This window comes from Mus caroli, chromosome 1 (assembly GCF_900094665.2).
Source record: "Mus caroli chromosome 1, CAROLI_EIJ_v1.1, whole genome shotgun sequence".
Classification (NCBI taxonomy): domain Eukaryota; kingdom Metazoa; phylum Chordata; class Mammalia; order Rodentia; family Muridae; genus Mus; species Mus caroli.
Window position 1 is genome coordinate 17,015,757 of NC_034570.1, and position 17,944 is coordinate 17,033,700.

Consider the following 17,944-nt stretch of genomic DNA (forward strand, 5'->3'; position numbering starts at 1 on the left):
TTTTTTTTTTTTTTTTTTAATGTAGCTTTTAGTTATTAAGTCACAGGCATATCTGGATTCCTATTATTCTTCCTTCTTTTCATGCAGGCTCCTTGAGAATGCTGATGCGTAATGAAATGTAAAGGACCAGCTGACAAAGGCTCCAGAAGCAAACAAATGAGTGGACCAGGGATGACTGGGAGTCGGCTCTAGCGTTATTACACATTATATTCTACGGGCAATAAGTGGCATGCTCCTAACCTGGAGAGACACCGAAGATAATGTATACACCTAATTGAAGGCCACATTTACTTGATGGCTACTTTATTTTTTTTTTTCTGTAAAAAATGTAATTGAAAATTTCCAAGACCCAATTTCAAGTTAAATCATAAGTAAAGACCTTTGGCTATTGGATTGAATGAGAAGTCAGGAGCTACCATCTCCTGCCAGTGAGGAGCCCTCAGAGCTTCTTCAACAGGGCAGCAATCAGCCCTGTCCCCACTTGGGGAGTTCAGAATCGATTGAGAAGGGCCTCAGCCAGGGAAAAGCAATTCTTTTCTAAGCAAACAGAATTGCACTTGTATGAAATGATCTAGCATGTATGACCTTTCCAATCTGTGACTTGGTAAAACAGGATTTTTAATTTTTTTTTTTAATATCTGACTTCTGAGATACCTTTGGAGAAACAGAAAATGCTAGGCTAGGTAGAGGTGATTCTACTTAGTCTTTGGAATTTTCTTTCCTTCAGGCTAAACAGCACAATATAGAATTTATAATCTAGTATCTAGTATCTATGGATTTTATAATTAAACGTGCTCAGCCAACCAAAATGACCTCACAGCAAGGAGACAAACAAAAGTTTCAAATTTCATGTTATCACAATAAGGGTCCATAGCAATGTGTAATAATTGTAGACTTAGTATAGTGTGAACCCAGGGTCGAGGATGAAGCCAGGGACACCCTTCAACCAGCCAGGGAGCCTGTTTTAGAAGCAGAAGTCTTGCCAGCTGCTGAACTGGGTTTGCCTTTTCCAGTTCATGTGTTGCAATCCTTATGCCCAGAATCCCTCTAAATGCTACTGTATTTGAAGACAGAGTATTTAAGGAAGTGATTAGCTTAAAAACGAAGTTACTAAGGTATGTCTAAATCGAGTATGGTTCATGTTCCATACCCCCAAAAATCACACATACAGCTAGAGAAAAACAGACTATGTGAAGACAGAAGGACCATGAAGAAAGATGTCCTAGGTAGGCATCACCTATGCCAGCACCTTCAGCTGAGACTTTTCTTCCAAGACAGCGAGACAGTCAATTTCTGTTGCTTAAATTTTCCAGTGTGGGTCAGACTGTCCTTGAATCCATGATTTTCTGCCTCAGCTACCTAAGTATTCAGATTACAGGCATGCATCAGGCTATCTGGCCTGTGATCACTCCCCTTTCATATCAGTTAGAATCATTTTCAACATCTGATACTGTTTCTTATATCTGGAGATGGTGCTGTTACGTAATTGTGTCTAATTTTTGGCAAATGCTATGGCTTTGCTATCTATGTGCCAAACCATTTTACAGAAGGGATGTATCCATTTTTATTAGTGAGTCATTTTCAAGTGCACCGGATACTCTAGACTTAGCTGCCCCAAAGCTATCTGAGAATTTCCTTCTGGGGAATCAAAGTATAGAAACAGGACCCTGACAACCTGTGGTAGACTCAGGGCGCTGCAGATGCCTGGGTGAGGCGTACCCAACAATGGAGGACAAGGCGTTTCCCAGCTTAGCGGAGCAACAGGTGAAAGCAAAGCATAGCAGGATCAGTATGTCCCTGCCTCTGAGATGGGAGCCATCATCTCTGCCAGGTAGGGCCACATCAGGTCAGCATCTAGAAGTCTATTTGGAGATCTTGACACCAGGAGGGGCATGGAGAGTGAAGAAGTGTGAAGGACGGACTTGTATTGCTCACTTGAGAGTGGAAGGGAGGTCCCTGAGGCCCTCTGAGGAAGCTGGGAGGGGCTGTCAGCCTAAGGTTCCAGGGGTTCACCACAGGGACCCATGATCACTGCAGCCATGACCTCTGCTTGTTTGCCTTATCCCTGGAGCTTTGAGGGCCTGGGAAAACACAGGTTGTGCCAGGGAACGAGAGTATAAGGCCTAGTGGCCTTTACAGTTTGTATGCGTTAATGGAAGATGCTCGTTGATTCTGGTTTTTTGCCCAGTGTGAGGGATCCTGGGGGTGGGGCGGGATGGTGGCACACTTAAAAGGAAAACTACGCTAGTTTTTAAATGAAAAAAAAAAAAGAGAATTTCATAAACATGAAATTATGTGTCAGTCAATAAAAGGTTGGCAGGAAACCTTCTACCAGGTTTAGGTGGTAAAGAAAATAGGTTAATTCCTCTTGAGAAAGAGAGCTTTAACCATCTTTAGAAGACTGCTGAGCTTGGCATGGTTGAGCTCTATGACAAACAGCAGCCTCTGAGTGTGTGGGAGATGGATTGTGGGTGGGACAAGGGAGAAGACCATTTTCCTTTTGCCTAGAAGGATACCTGTCTCACATACATTTCAGGTTATTTTCAAGGAGCCTGCTAGTCTTTCTAGTTTGGGGCTTGGTTGGCCACCCACAGCACACATACCATCAAGGAGGTCACAGTGATCTTGAAATAAATGTAGATAAGAGGGAAGAATTAACAAAATGGTTCCCTCCCTCCCTCCCTCCCTCCCTCCCTCCCTCCCTTCCTTCCTGACTCTCTTTCTTTCTCTCTCTTTTTAAAATGTGCCACCAGTCATAAAGATCCAGGTCTTGCACATGCTAAGCCCTCACCTTATTCTGTATTTCCAGGCATTTGCCTTCACAGAGATAGAGATTTAGCTGCCCAAGTTGTTTCTCAAAACTAACACAGAGCAGCAAATAAATTTCCAATAAGAATAAACAATTTCTTTCCCTGGCATGCTACCTTCAATGGTGCAGTGGAGAACGAGTCATTTCCTAATCGTACAGCAGCCTAAAAATTGTCTCGAAAAATCAAAAAAAAAAAAAATTGTCACGAAGGCCAGACTTACCGTCTATCACTGGCTTTGGCTGGGAACTCTTGAGACGTAGTGAGGGCCTGAAGCGGGTTCGGTCGTTGAAGCTCCAGCTCTTCTGGACTTTGGTGGGGCTGCCCTCGGCAGTGATGTCAGTGCTTGGGGATCTCCTGTCACCTACTGATGCTTGTCTGCTCTTAATGCTCTGGCCCCTTGGGCTAGCCATGCGCACTCGCTCCTTAAAGCTCAGCTTCTGACTGTGGAAAACAGAGCCACTGTTATTCCATCGCAACAAGCATCTCTGATTCCACAGGGGCGAATGCTTGGATGAAACTATAAGGCCATTTACAGATCAATAGGCAAGAGCGTGTGCAGCAAGGAGGAGCCAGAAATAGATTTTTTTATTGAAAAAATAAAAAGAGCTACATTTAATCATGGTGTTTGTATTCATTTGAGGTCAGTCTCTCTCTTGTGAGTACATGCATGCTCCTTGGATTTATGTAGGAAAGAAAACGACCAGGTAGAACACTTTGTGCCCAATTTCACTGAAGATAACCAAAAATGAGTTTGGAATTCACTTTAAAAATCGTTGGGTGGTTGTAGCTTTCCCCTCCATTGTTATGTTCCTCTTGTTTGTTTGTTTGGGAGATCTTTCTTTGGAACTCCTAAGCATCGCTACAGGTAAACAGGGATGATGGTTGCATATGTACCTACATCCAGCATGCATTGTATACCCCAGGCAAGATTATGATATCCATACATTCATGCAATCTCAAAGCAATTGACAGCACTGCACACATATATTAAACACATGACACTTGACATTATGTTCTTCATTCTTGGGAAAAGAAACCAAACATGGGGTTTGGTTTGGAGGCAGCCTCGACATGTAATGAATGAGGTGATAGACAGAAAGAAATGCAATGTTCAGTTTTCTGCTATGAAAGCAAGCTACCAGGAAGATCACTTTTAATCTAAACATTCCATTCTGTGGTACTAGATGGGATCAAGCTGCCGTGGGATGATCAAGGATGTACTAGCAACAGAATCCAAAATGAATCTTTACCCTTCCATGGTTAAGATGTGTGTCTTTTGTGTTGTGCTAGGAGGAGCAGGTAGGAATTATGGAGACAGGTCTCTGACTCATGAGAAAACGGGAGTAACATAGCTATCTTTTTAAATATATACATATATATTTATAGGAATCAAATGAACTGTGGAAAGTATTCTATGCCCCAACATGGTTTTATTTCACTTATAAAGCGCTGTGCTATTCATTAGAAAGCAACAGACAGTTATCGATGCGAAGGGCCCAGTGCTCTTCAGAGACTGAAGTAATAATGGGGCAATGGGTCTGAGGGTGAGTCGCTTAGCACAGCTCTTGTGAGTCATGCTGCAGCCTTTGTGGGGGATGAAGGCAGCGTGCTCATGGATAAGAACTGTCTGAGACCAAGTGAAGGCCTTGTCTTTTCCACTTACCGCAGTGTCCACGGTCCCCAGCTGCAGCATGCCAACAGCAAATGTGTTTAGTGGGTGTGTGTCTGGCAGCTAACAAGAGATAGTAACATTTGTTTTTCCATGCCTAGCTGCTTAACCTCTGCGGGTCTAAAGAGGTACCATGTCTGATGTGAAGTTGTGTACATGGAAACAAATCATATCATGAACAATGGTGGTCTGACAGTCTGGTTAGCACTAAAGGAGTTGACCATGCAGCTGACACCTCCTGGCCCCAAATGCAGACACAGCCACTTCCAGCACAACTAGCTGAAGGCACATGCAGGCTGGGCAGTTTTGTGGTGAGGTCACGTGAGGTCAAGAGTTCTGTCCAACAGCCCTGTCGGTCACAGGCTTTATCTTGACAAATGTATGATTAAATGATAGATTACATCAAACGACAGCAACAGAAAACAGCTAACGAGCACTTTGTTTTATATTCAGTCTAGGTTCTCCATATCACCCCATCCCCTTAAATTACTAAGAGAAACCTGCCGAAGAGATAGATGAAAAATGTCTACTTTCCCTTAAAAAGATTTTAATTATAAAAATTTCCAATCTTTAAAAAAAAAATTCAGCTTGTCTGTACCACAACTTAAATTTTTGATGATGTAGTTCAGCAAACATATGTTCGTTTCTGCACCTTCATTTCGATAAATGGCTGACTCAAGTAGACACAGCTAAATGAGAACCCCAAGTGTTCTCACTGTGTTTGACCTTGTCTCTTACCTTTCTGGAATTAATGCTAATTGCATGGAAGGTTAAGATTAAATGCTGGAAAGCTACATCTCTTTCCTAATCCAACTGAATAAACAAGAAACAGGTAAAATATAATCACAAAGATATTAATATAAATTCTATTTTATTCTTTTTTTTTAAGAATTACAATTTTAAAAAAGCTTAAAATTTTTCCAAAATAAAACAGCTTCAGATATCCCATGATTTATTAATGATGACAAAATATTTGAGAATCACCCCTGTAACATATCATTACATCATTACCTCTACAAATTGATGAAACATATTTTAAATCTACACACATTAAAAATTGACATGTTAATTCTGGGTACCATTTCCTTTGCGGTTTTCTTTTAAATTTATTTTATTTTATTTTGCATGTGCAGGCATTCTGTCTGTCTGTCTGTCTGTCTGTCTGTCTGTCTGTCTGTGTGCCCTGTGCATGGCTGGTGGTCAGAGGCCAGTAAAAGACACCAGATCCCCTGGAAATAGAGCTATAAATAGTTGTGAGCCACCAGATGGGTATTAGGAATCCAACCTGGGTATTGAGGAAGAACAGCTAATGGTCTTAATTTGTGGGCCATCTCTAACGTCTAATATTAAAAAACAAAAACAAAAAACTAAGCTATGTATGGTAGGTAGCTCATGCCTTTAATCCCAGCACCTGGGAGGCAGAGACAGGCCGATCTCTGTGAGTTTAAGGCTAGCTCATTTACATAGCAAATGCCAACCCAACCAGGGTTGTAAAGGGTGATGTTGTCTCAAAGACAAAAGCCAAACTAGACCAAACCAAATCCAAACAGAAATTAAATTCAATAAATTACATGCTAAAATAGAGAAAATGTAATGCTTTCTTTTCTCTTTTGACACAAAAGTATGAAAGTTTAGAGTGGCATCTTAACACAGAATGAGTATTTCCAAAGAAAACGTTCTGTTTGTGTGCCCTCTAATGGAAAGTTTTCTTTCATTGGTTTGTCTACATCATCTCTCCTTTGGAAATCAACAGAATATCTTGATTAGATGTCTAGTAAACAGATTAGGTGGCTGTTATCGAAAGCACACATCAATTAAAATTATAGTCACTTCACTGGTACATAAAAGTTTCCATTACTTTCTTGGGTTTTTTTTTTTTTTTTTTTTTTTGACATTTAAAAAAATGACTTTGAGGAAGATTTTTCTGTCACAGCATTTTTCAGAAAGCTTGCCAAGGATGATCCCCAGGAGAGCAAGTGAGTCTCGATCTGGAGAAAGCAACCAAAAGGTCACAGTGGTCATTGATTGGAGCCTCTCAGTACGCAATCCCATGTTCCCAGCTGAGCACCATGCTCCAGGGAGCCTGCGGAACTCTGCAAGGGGATTCATCGTTCTCTAGAAGCAGCTGTCCAAATCACTCTGATGGCCCGGCATGCACTCAACTGTTAGATGCTCCCTGCCAGGGAATCTTGCGGCTTCATAACTCCGCAGTAATCCACGAGGGCTTACACTGCTGCCGCTATTGTTATACATAATTAGTGTTTTAGCCCTTTATAGGATAAGCACCCTACAAACTGTCGCCTCAGGCACAATATGGCAACCCAGCCACTACCAAACCAGCGCGTGCAACAGCTTAGCAGTTGAGCAGCCACCAGGAGGCGCCAACAGGCTGACTGCCAGTACTATGCCTGCTTTTCATTTTATTTTATTTATTTATTTTTGTCCCAGTGATAAGAGTTTCGAAGCAGGCAACAGGCAACAAGGAAAATTACAAGCGCGCTGAGGACCTCATTCAAGAAGTCCCTAGGAGAGTGAGTCTAAAAAGAGGGCCCAGGTGTAGTGGCGGCGTAACCTGATCATGCACCTGAGGTTAGTTGGCATTCTCAAATCTCATGTCAACAGCTGGGATGCTGGGTACCTCTGCTTCCGTGAGGTGTACATTCTGAAGAACTTCTGCTTATTACTACAGAACTTACTAGGAGTGAGGGAGATAGAGCAGTGTATTATTAAGCATTTCTCCACCAGTGTAGAGCTGAAGGCTTTCTTTTTTCTAACGACAAGTGGTTTGACTTGACTTTATATGAGAAGACAATACATAAGCAGCGCGTGCTCTGCAAGTCAGTAGTGCTGCCTGAGATACAGCCAGTGCCCTTGTGGTTAGGCACTGGCAATTAGATTGGAAATAATAAGCACTATGAGCGATGAGAATATGTGTCAGGATCTGTTTCGTATGAAACGGGGAAAATAAACTCTAATAAATATCAATGAATAGAGTATAAGTAATGGTGAGCCAAATTTTTAGAAAATTTATGAATGAATATTTTTATAAATCAACAAAGTAGATAACAGTTGCTTTGAAGTTAAACACACACACACACACACACACACACACACACACACTTGATTTGTGTGGAACTAAAGTTATAGTTAGTATATAGGTAAATAGTTGTCAGGTTGAATACCTGTTTAAAAGTTAACAGAGAAAGGATTCTATATTAGTACTTTATAAAGATTAAAACAATCACATACTTATTAAGTCCTCGGCTGTTTATAAAAGAGTAAACCCCTCCCTTCTATAAATAATGTGAACAGATGGAAAGAGTCTTTTTAAACAATTTAATATTTGCCAGTAAGGGCCAGAGCTGATTATGTGGGGAGGAAAGTCAAGTCTGGTCTCACTGAATTTAGTTTAATGATACATGCAGATCATTCACTACACACAGAAGAAAAAAACAGTAGTAAAAAAATAAAAGCAGAAGAAACGGACAAACACAGTTTCTTCTATAAGCATTCTAGAGTTCTTTCCCAGGAGCCACAGAATTGGACCAGAACACACTGGAGTGGTTTGGACAAAGCACTTAATGGACCACAGAATGATGTCCTGAGATACCTGTGCCTTAACACACATGACATGCATTTTAAATCAGCCTCACTGATGCTTGCTAAAGCAATCTTAGATAGTCAGCTGTGTTAGAAGGCTGAGGCAGTGTTAGGGATGCTTGGTAGGTGGAAAAATAAGGCCCTGTAACTGAAGCAGGTACACAGTCAGCCATCGCTCACTCAGAAGACAGGAAGGAGGCAGTGAGATTCACAGTTAATCCCTTAGTCTCTGTGGATACCATCTGCTTTTGTTGGGATAAAAACTTAGGAAGAAATAGAACCTTATATCAGTGCAGTGCTTGCTGGCTGTTCTCTGATGACTTAGTCAAGGAGGAAGGGAGGAAAGATAGGAATTCCAGGTCAAAAGACTGTGGTAGGATGGCCAGATGGGTTCACACATAAACTCTTCTCTGAAAATGACAGTGTACTCCATTCCGAGAAGTACTGTCCCACTTAAAAATGAGCTGGAGATGTTACTTAAGGGAGACTTAATTAGAATGGAATTAATAAACACATCAACATGCATTTTCGATTAAAACTATCCCAATGGGAAGATAGGGCAAAAGAAGAGTAACAGAATAATAACACTAAGGAAGATGGAATTATGGTCTCAAAATAGCCAAGGAAACATTATTTCCAACATTATACACTTGAGCAGTAGCTATAAAAAAACTTCTCCATCTTTTAGTTTACAGTTTTAAATTAAAAAAAAAAGTATCAGTCCCAGTGTTTCTTAGCGTGGGGTGTGAGAAACTGTTTAAAGCACATCCCAACTTCATAGAAAGTAAGATCTCTTTTCTTAATGAGAACACCGCGAAATAGTGAACATAATTAATCAGGGGTGATGTATGCTTGCCCTCCATCCATTTACATTCTGTGGTGTCATCTGTGGACAGGGCTCTTATTCAGTGATGGGGCCAGCTGCCTGTGAGAAAGGTAATGCCTGCAGTGGTGCGCTGATCTGAGGGTTTTAACAGAAAGGCCAAGAGTTTCCAGACTCTGAGGTATCCAAAGGATTAAAAGAAAATCAGCTCTTGCTGGTGCTCACACTTGTCTGTTTTGTCTAAACCATATCAATAACCAAATGGCCAACCACGAGGTCAGCAGAAGGCTCTGCGATGGGGTAGTACCAATTAATTCACTCATTCGAAATGAGGTCAAACATTAATTAATATCATTCCTAACCTAGAATTGCTCCTCTCCAAGTGTATAAGCACGTTTTCTCTTGTGGATACTTTGCTTCAGTAAGGGCAGATTTATTACATTTTGTGATGCTGCTGTTGTTATTGTCTTTCTGCATTCATTATTGCAATATTATAAACTGTCTTGTCTACAGAGCACATTGGAGAATCTAAGGCAATAATACAAAGGGAGTTTCAATGCATATCAATTTTTAATAGCATGTTTCAATTTAAAAGAAAAAAAAGAAGAAGCAGCATCCAGCTTATTTCCTATGGTTCTTGCAGTGTCTTGTTTTCAATGATTTATTTTTGACTATGGATATATGTGTGTGCATGTGCCGGTGTGTAAACTACTTTAGTGCAGTGACTAAAGAGGCCAGAAAAGAATGTGGAGGATCCCTTGGGCTGCAGTTACAGGTGGGCGCTCCCTGACACGGGTGCCTGGGAATGAATGTGTGTCCTCTGCAAGAGGAGTGCATGCTCATGACTTCTGAGCACATCCATTTTGTTGGTTGTGTTTTCAAAAAGTACTTGGAGTCAGGGAAAATTTATTCTTCCAGTCAAGAATAATGTATTGAGCACATTTTCTGTTATCACCTTACATAGGAGATGTAGTAATAATTGGGGAGTGGGTCCCCAATAACAATAGGAGCAGGGACCGCCTCTGACTCTGTTGCTTGCTGTTGGATCCTCTTCACCTAGCTGGACTGACTGGTCTAGTCAGGCCTGAGTGGGAGAGGATGTGCTTAGTCCTGCTTAGACTTCATGTCCCAGGGCAGGTGGGTACCAAAGCAGGACTTACCCTTCTCTCAGAAGGAGAGGAGATAATGAGGGGAGGGACTTGTGAGTGTGGGGCTGGGAGGAGAGGGGAAGGGGGGGGTGGTACCAGGTATAAAATGAATAAGTAAATAAATTAAGAGGGGGGTGGAGGTAGAGAAACTGAGTGGTGATATAGGACTGGTTTCAAGGTTGTTCAATGTTCAATGCCTGCAGAGAAGCAAAGAATTTCACCATGTCATTCTTCAAGTCATGAACCTAGCTGGGTGGTTTTGCACACATTCAGATCTATAAGTGAACTAACTTTAACAACATTAGTCACAAGTCTGTTGAACAGATTTTAACATTTTAGACAGACGTGGTAAATTTTTTGATGTACTAACCTTAGGAAATGTGTCTTCTGTTGTTGTTACTACTGGCCCAAGGTGACTCCTGTCTCAGGATTGCTAAAGGGGCCATGTTTATTCAAGCACCTAGACATTACCTATAATTTCCTCTTCTCTTGTCAAAGTTTCATTTTGGAGGATGAAACTAAGACAGGTGACCCTCTCCACTAGTTCTGCAACCTGTGCTATTAGACCCTGGAGACAAATTACCCTCTGGATAAATTGTAGATAGGTCATTCTGAGACCAAGCCTCTGAAATATCACTAAAGAGTAAACACAACTCTGAGATGTCTATGCAAAGATGGTGCTTGACCCAAAGACTGAATTTCTCTTTTGTTAGGTCTTCTGAAAATAACAACTCATTGGTTAGCTAATACTTCCTGTAATCATTGCTCATGGACATCCAGCATCCTTTGCTTCAAGTCTTTTCCTTCTGACATAAGAGAGACTTCTGAATTCATTGGCTCATCTGCACAGAGGGAGAACTTGAGGCAGGGTCTCATACTGTATTCAGCACCTGCCAGCATAGACATCTTGGTCTGGAAAATTTTTTTTTAAGTATTAATGCAGAAATGGCTAACACAGCCTTGTCACTCCAGAGGAAGTTTCAGAACTAGTCAAGTAATATATAAATATTTTCCAGTTGATGTTACCATAAACTCTTACTAGAAGCTAGCTCAGGGCATGAGAACACCTTGCTTTCTCTTTACTGAAGCAAATGGCAATGAAAGGAAAAATACAGACATCTCCTGTTTCTTGTTGCTTCTGCCTGTTACTACTTGTATTTCATTGTGGGGCTCTACAGCCTTGCCTTTCAGGCTTTGCTCCCCCTTCCAGACCTTTCCTGAGACTTCTTACTTATGATGCTTGTCTGCTATTCCCTCGGGGTCTTTCTAGGAGGAGCAGCCATGAGGCATCTGGGGAAATTGTGGGAGGGGTCTTCTTCCTGAAGACCAGATCTTCTCTGTGAAACTCATAACCCAAGTCAACTTGATTGCTCCCTGGGCTGGAGATATCCCACACAGGTGGTTCTTGCCTCTCGTCTTTACTGTACCTCTAGCCAAATTAAAAAAAAAAAAAAAAGAAAAAATTCTTATCTCAAGAAATGCACTCTAATAGAGTAAAGACTATCCTAGACTACTGTGCATTCTTTCTCCTACTAGGCCATTAGATAACTCTATTTGAATACTTGGGAAGGACTTCTGTTTGGGACAGAGGGAGACAAGAATAATCTTGGACCATGATTATTTTGCCCCTGAACATTCCAGGCCTTACAGATTGTTAAAAGGCACTGAGTGGGTTAGGAAAAAAAAAATACTTCTATTCCCGAGGAGGGATTAAAAAAAAAAAAAAAAGAATCGATCAAACCCAGTAAATGGTGCAGGCAATCTTGTGAAAGGTCACTTTTAATCATCTTGCATTTGTTGATCGATTTTACTCATGAGGCACATTTAAAACACTGGTTAGGCATCTGATTTATAAACAAACATGTAGCAGAAGAGAGCTCACAAACCTGCTTGATGCCTCCCCTTGTTCTTTCCTTCAGGTGCGTGCAGACAGAAGAGAAATGATATTAAGCCAGTGAGTACATTTATAGCATTTGATAATGGCCCAGATGGGAGATGGGGTAATCAGGTCCCTTTCAGTTACCCCCTTTAAAGTACTGTCCATAGAAGCAATGCTATTTATAATAACTGTGCACAGCTTTCAAACATATGTTATTTGTGGCAGATCTGAGACAGCACAACATTACTTGGCAAATCTAATCCTGCCCCCACACAGCAGAAAGCCACATACTGTTTGGTTAAGAAACTATGGTTCAGGTTGAAGAAGCTTTAGCAAAGGCTCCCGGAGTGTTGCTGATTCCAATATGGCTGTGGTCCCTGTGTCTTGGGCAGACTTTTGGGAACAAGCCCTGGAGGCATTAATCGATGACTGTTGTCTTGTTCTTCAGTCACTTACTGAGGTAGATCATTTTTCTCTTATATGAAGAATGAATTTTCTTGCAGTAAATAAAGTGCACAGAAAATCTATCTGAAAATCTCTCTTCTTGTGTGTCTCTGCGTTACAGCTAAATGGGAAGACATTATATCAGATAGTGTCTAAATTGTGACTTCTCTTTTATTTTATTTTAATTAGGTATTTTCTTCATTTACAGTTCCAATGCTATCCCAAAAGTACCCCATACCTTCCCCCCTCCCCACCCACTCCAATTTCTTGGCCCTGGCGTTCCTCTGTACTGAGGCATATAAAGTTTGCAAGACCAATGGGCCTCTCTTTCCACTGATGGCCGACTAGGCCATCTTCTGATACATACGCAGCTAGAGACACGAGCTCCTGGGGGGGTACTGGTTAGTTCATATTTTTGTTCCACCTATAGGGTTGCAGACCCATTTAGCTCCTTGGGTACTTTCTCTAGTTCCTCCATTGGGGGCCCTGTGATCCATCCAATAGCTGACTGTGAGCATCCACTTCTGTGTTTGCTAGGCCCCAGCATAGCCTCACAAGAGACAGCTATATCAGGGTCCTTTCAGCAAAATCTTGCTACTGTGTGCAATGGTGTCAGCGTTTGGAGGCAGATTATGACTTCTCAATGTAACCCATAACATCTCCTCAGCTTGATAATTGCCCACAACTTCTTAAAATATCCAAATCACCCTTTTAAAAAGCTTTGAAAGAGAGATAACTGATATTGTTCATGTAGAGTGTACATAAGAGGAAAGCCATGGCCTGGAAAGAGAAAGAAACATCTCCTTTATAACCTTGGCAGGTGTGAAGAGGGTTCAGGGGGCCAATTCTCTCTGCATCTCCAAGACTCAAAGAGTGGTTTCTTAGACCCATCTTTCACCCTACTCTTTGATATGAGAATGGGGAGTAAGATCAACTAAACACATCCCCAGATCAATGGGGGAACCAGGGCACATGTGTGCTGTTATTTAGCAACAATAATGTCATTGTTAGCAGTGCTGCTGGTAGAGCTGACAATGATAATTTCTTTAACCCTGATAAGCCCTAAGTTGCTTTCCTATCAACATTTCTCTTTAAAGCTTCTGTGCATTTCATAATATTTGCTTTTACTGTCTATTCTTGGCATCTTTGGGTGTCTAGTTCCTGAGCCATGAAACCAACTTACTCTGGTTTTCCCTGATTGCTTTCTGCTTAGCCTTGGAAACAAAACCTTGGGTACAATCAGTGTTTAATGAGCACTCACAGAATGGCTACACAGATGAATGGATGCACTCTCTCTCAGAATTACTGCAATATGAACACTAAGGAGAAACCTACCATGTAGATGTAAAGAAGTTTCAGTCTTTTGCATTGCATCAGCTTGCATTCAAAAACCTAGTTAGTTTTAAGTAAAGCCATTCTGTAGGTTATTGTAAATTATTCTTCTCATTAACAGAAACTTGACTGAAGTAGGTTTTCTTTCTAAAGCAAAGGTTCTAAACTTGGCTTCAGGGAATATAAGAGTGTATTAAATTTGTTGGCATAGTTCTGATTGTGTGTGTGTGTGTGTGTGTAGTGGATATTATCCTTGGTAAAAGGGCATGATTTCTGTCACATTTCATTGATTTATAAAAGAGCAACAATAATAACTGCAATGATTATGAACCTCAAGGACCATGAGGTGTCTCAGGGGTGGTTTGTGTTTGGTGCCCAGGTTCAATGCATGGTACCAGTGCCTGCTGAGTCCTTTGGCTGACTCACTGTTTTTCAGTAAGTGAGGCTGGAACAGAAGGTTGTGGGGAGAAGTGAGGGAAGGCATGGCTGATGGGCTCAAGGGAACAGGATGGGGGCAGTTGTTTGAATCAATCCTCTTTGCCTCTGCCCCCACTTAACGTGGGGAAGAGGAGTAGTATATGAACAACATTCTAAGGGAGGCACTTAGAGAAACTGACTCATTAGTACGTTTCTCCAGACCTCAGAATGACTTTTAATTCAAAACTGTAGTTAAGAGGGAAGGCAGATAATCACGTGTAGTAGACCACTGCCTTCTGCCACTAGAGACCCTTCAATAGTTTTCCAAATACTCTTCCTTCTTTACATAGATCCAGAAAATTTCCCAGAGATGAGAACTATGATGTATGTGTGTGCACGTGCGTGTATATGAGTGAGTTAGTGTGTGCATGCTTGTGCATGCGCATGTTTGTGTTTGTGTGTGTATTTTGTGTGTGTAGATTCCAAGCAATCTCCCTGTAAAATTAGGTGATGGGTCAAGTGATCTTTGTTTTTCAAGACCTGTTGCTTCATAAGAAGAGACATTAGAAAACTACCATATCTCTGTATAACTCATATTCTTTAAGACTTTGGTCATGGCCTATGGTTGTTAAGGAACGATGCCAATTCCATGTGGTTTTACGGTTGAGTTGCTGTTAAATAGTTTAAACTTCTTTAAAAACAACAGAGAGAATAAAACAAGTCCCAGAGTGAGACTTCTGTACACATATGGTTTGTTTAACAAACTAGAAAAGACTCAACTCCAGCACCAGCTGTCCCACTGATACCTACTTGGTAGGGCTGCAGGTGTGCAAGGCCTTCAGATGTGGCTTCCAGGTTGCAATGGAAACAGATTTTTCATCAGCTGCATAACTTCGCCAGACACACTGCATGCGGCACCCAGGAGCACAAGAAAGAGCAGGAAACAGAATAGAAAGAAAAGGACAATTATTTAGTTACTATAGGCTACGAATCTTTTCCCCCTTAAGTATAGCCCTGACACGTGTGCAGAGGAAGAAGCAGACACGCAGGTTACTTTGCCATTTTCAGTGGGTAGTTATACACGTCTGAATGTCTTTCAAAACAAAAGTGTTCGACAATGAGACAAGACAAATTTAGAAATGGTGAGGGGGAAAATGGTGTGTTATCTGATACAAAATCAGGGATGGTTAATTGGCAACATGCATACTAATGTTCTAGATACTGGTTCAACTGTCTGACCATAAATGTGCATTTCAGGGACTTCTGTTTAGTTGTCTTATTTGACAGGACAGAGGCAAAGAAATCACCATGAAAACCAGTGAACTAATAAACCAACAACATCTAGAAAGTGGTGGTGATTTAATTAATTTGCTTTCTTGTGCTCTTTCTTGTGTTCCTGTAAGTTGAATTACACAAGACTTCTAAGGTTTAACCTGCTCAGAGGAGAAAGGAAGGGGAGATGGCAGAAGGATTATGGGAGGGGGTGACCGGGAGGTAGGTAGTGCATGGGATGTAAAGTGAATAAGTAAAAAATAAAATAAATTTAAAAAGTGATATTGATCACAAAAAATTTCCCAAACAAGATACAGGGAAAAATATTCTCTCAGATTATAACTGAAAAAGTAAGCAAGGAGTTAATATTATCATCCAAAAAATGTTTCTATGCCTTTGATGTAAAACATAGGCTTGTCTACATTACATAATCATTCCTGGCATATAAAATGGTCCTTACAACCAAGGTGTGAATTCAGAGGCGTGTTTTGTAGATGAGACAAGGAGTGTCGGTAAAGAGCTTCAGTCTCGGTTGGGAAGGTTGAGATAGTGTCTTTAGTTGATAGACTCTTAGTCAGAACCCACACCATCCACTGGAGCTTGTTTTTTTCTGACTGCTTGACGGTTGGGCTTGGAGGAACTTCTGATTCGCATTGAGAAGTCACCTGCACTGCCTTTCCTATGCTGGGTATGGAAAATTTACTTATTCTGCATTGAGCCTGCAAATAACTCAAAATAAAAGGCTGAGCATTTGCTCCAATTTCTTTGGAGAAACCCTGTGTTGTGATGCGTTACTTAGAGCTTTCTGTCTGCTGAGGCAAACTCATCTGAATGGGGCCACATTCCTACTCTATAACCATCACATTTTGAAACACAGTGAAGAAAAAAAGCAATCTAACTACATTCTATTTTCTAAGAATATCATTGAGTTGAACGACAACAACAAAAAATTGGAAAACTGCCAGGTGATATGACCGAATTTAAAGGTATGAGTCCATTATGATATGGATAATCATCCTCAGGCAACCACAGTAGGTATGCTTAAATATGTTCACCAAAAGATATGCAATATATTTGGCTATTTAACTACAGCTGGAAATTCCCACACATCTACCAATAGTTGTGTAAGTAGAAACCTTGTAATAAGGTCACGTGGTACAATGTGTCTACATAGCAACAGTTCACTGTAACTATGTTCGACAGTATGGATGGATTTCCTATGAGTAATTTTATGTGCTATAAACAGGACACAGAGGAGCACTTTCTATAAAGTTGGGAAAATGAGAAAATACTCTATTCTGTTTAGAGGTAGCATGGCAGTTTCCCCTGGTGGGATAGCGATGGAGAGAGGGTATTCAAGAAGTTGTTTTCTGTCTCTCTGAGTGCGGGTTAATTGAGACTGCTCAGTTCTCTTAGGAAATGGACTCATTTTTATCTGCACATTATACTTCAGTGAAATATTCAGGAAGTGAGATGAAAAAGTAGAGACACAGTAGAACCTGAGATATGAAGTTTTCTTTTCATCTTTTCTTACATATTTTTTCAAGCAGGATTTTTTTTACCTGAATGCTTACCCACATGGCTTCTGTTGATTTAACCCATACATCTGCGGAAATTTGTGCTAAGCATCTTGACATCTTATAGACAGTAAGGCAACTGCCATCTTACTGTCCTGAAATTCTAGTGTTTGGAGTTGTTGACATAAAGTTTTTAGAATGACTAAAATAACCAACAAAAACACAGACATCTTGTTATTATTAGCAGTTTTGATTGTGGGAGACAAAGTTTCACCATTACACCACAAGCTGGTTTTGAATGTGTGGTGATTGCCAGCATCAACCTCTTAAGTGCTGCGGTTATAGGGTGGACTTACTAAAGTTGTGAGGTCCAGTGATCCTCAGCTGATGGCAAAGTATACTTGGCTATGCTAATTGAACAGTTTCCATAGAGGCATGGTGCATCTGTGAGATCAGATCTGAAAGTAAGACCTTTGTACAACTAGATATAATGGACACGCTGAGTCCATTCAACACTAGTGGGGAAAAAAAAACCTACAACAAAAATACACTAAAAGTGGGGGGGGGGGGCAGGGAGGGGTCAGAGAGTACCTGTTAAACGTCATAAACCATTGAGGGAATGGAAAATTGAAGACTTGCTTTTACAATACGACTTAGTTTTTTGATCTTTTTCTATCAAATTGAGCTTAATGTCTGAGCTCTTGGTCCCATATTCTCTTGTAAAAGATGCCTTGTAAGTAAGACACAGAGAAGGGCCAGGGGACATCTGTTCCAGAACTGAGATTAGTTAATGATCAACACGGAGATAGAGAGGGTCAGTTGTACTACTGCCATGTTTGTTTTATTATGCCTTTAGTTTTAGGGATGATGATCACAGCATTTCCCCCTTTCCTTTCCTTTTTCTTTTCCTCTCTTCTCCTCTCTTCTCCTCTCTTCTCCTCTCGTCTCCTCTCGTCTCCTCTCGTCTCCTCTCGTCTCCTCTCTTCTCCTCTCTTCTCCTCTCTTCTCCTCTCTTCTCCTCTCTTCTCCTCTC

The 17,944-nt window shown here is 40.9% G+C and overlaps 1 protein-coding gene across 1 annotated transcript in view; it reads right to left on the bottom strand.

The window, feature by feature from the left end:
- Nucleotides 1-17,944, bottom strand: part of Kcnq5 (potassium voltage-gated channel subfamily Q member 5) — a 596,471-nt gene that overhangs the window by 56,243 nt on the left and 522,284 nt on the right. Inside the window, exons 11-13 of the mRNA XM_021158603.2 lie at nucleotides 14,933-15,027; nucleotides 11,937-11,963; nucleotides 3,031-3,251 (exon numbers count right to left, since the gene is read on the bottom strand). Coding sequence (XP_021014262.1) covers nucleotides 3,031-3,251; nucleotides 11,937-11,963; nucleotides 14,933-15,027 — 343 coding nt within the window. The remainder of the gene's footprint in view (nucleotides 1-3,030; nucleotides 3,252-11,936; nucleotides 11,964-14,932; nucleotides 15,028-17,944) is intronic.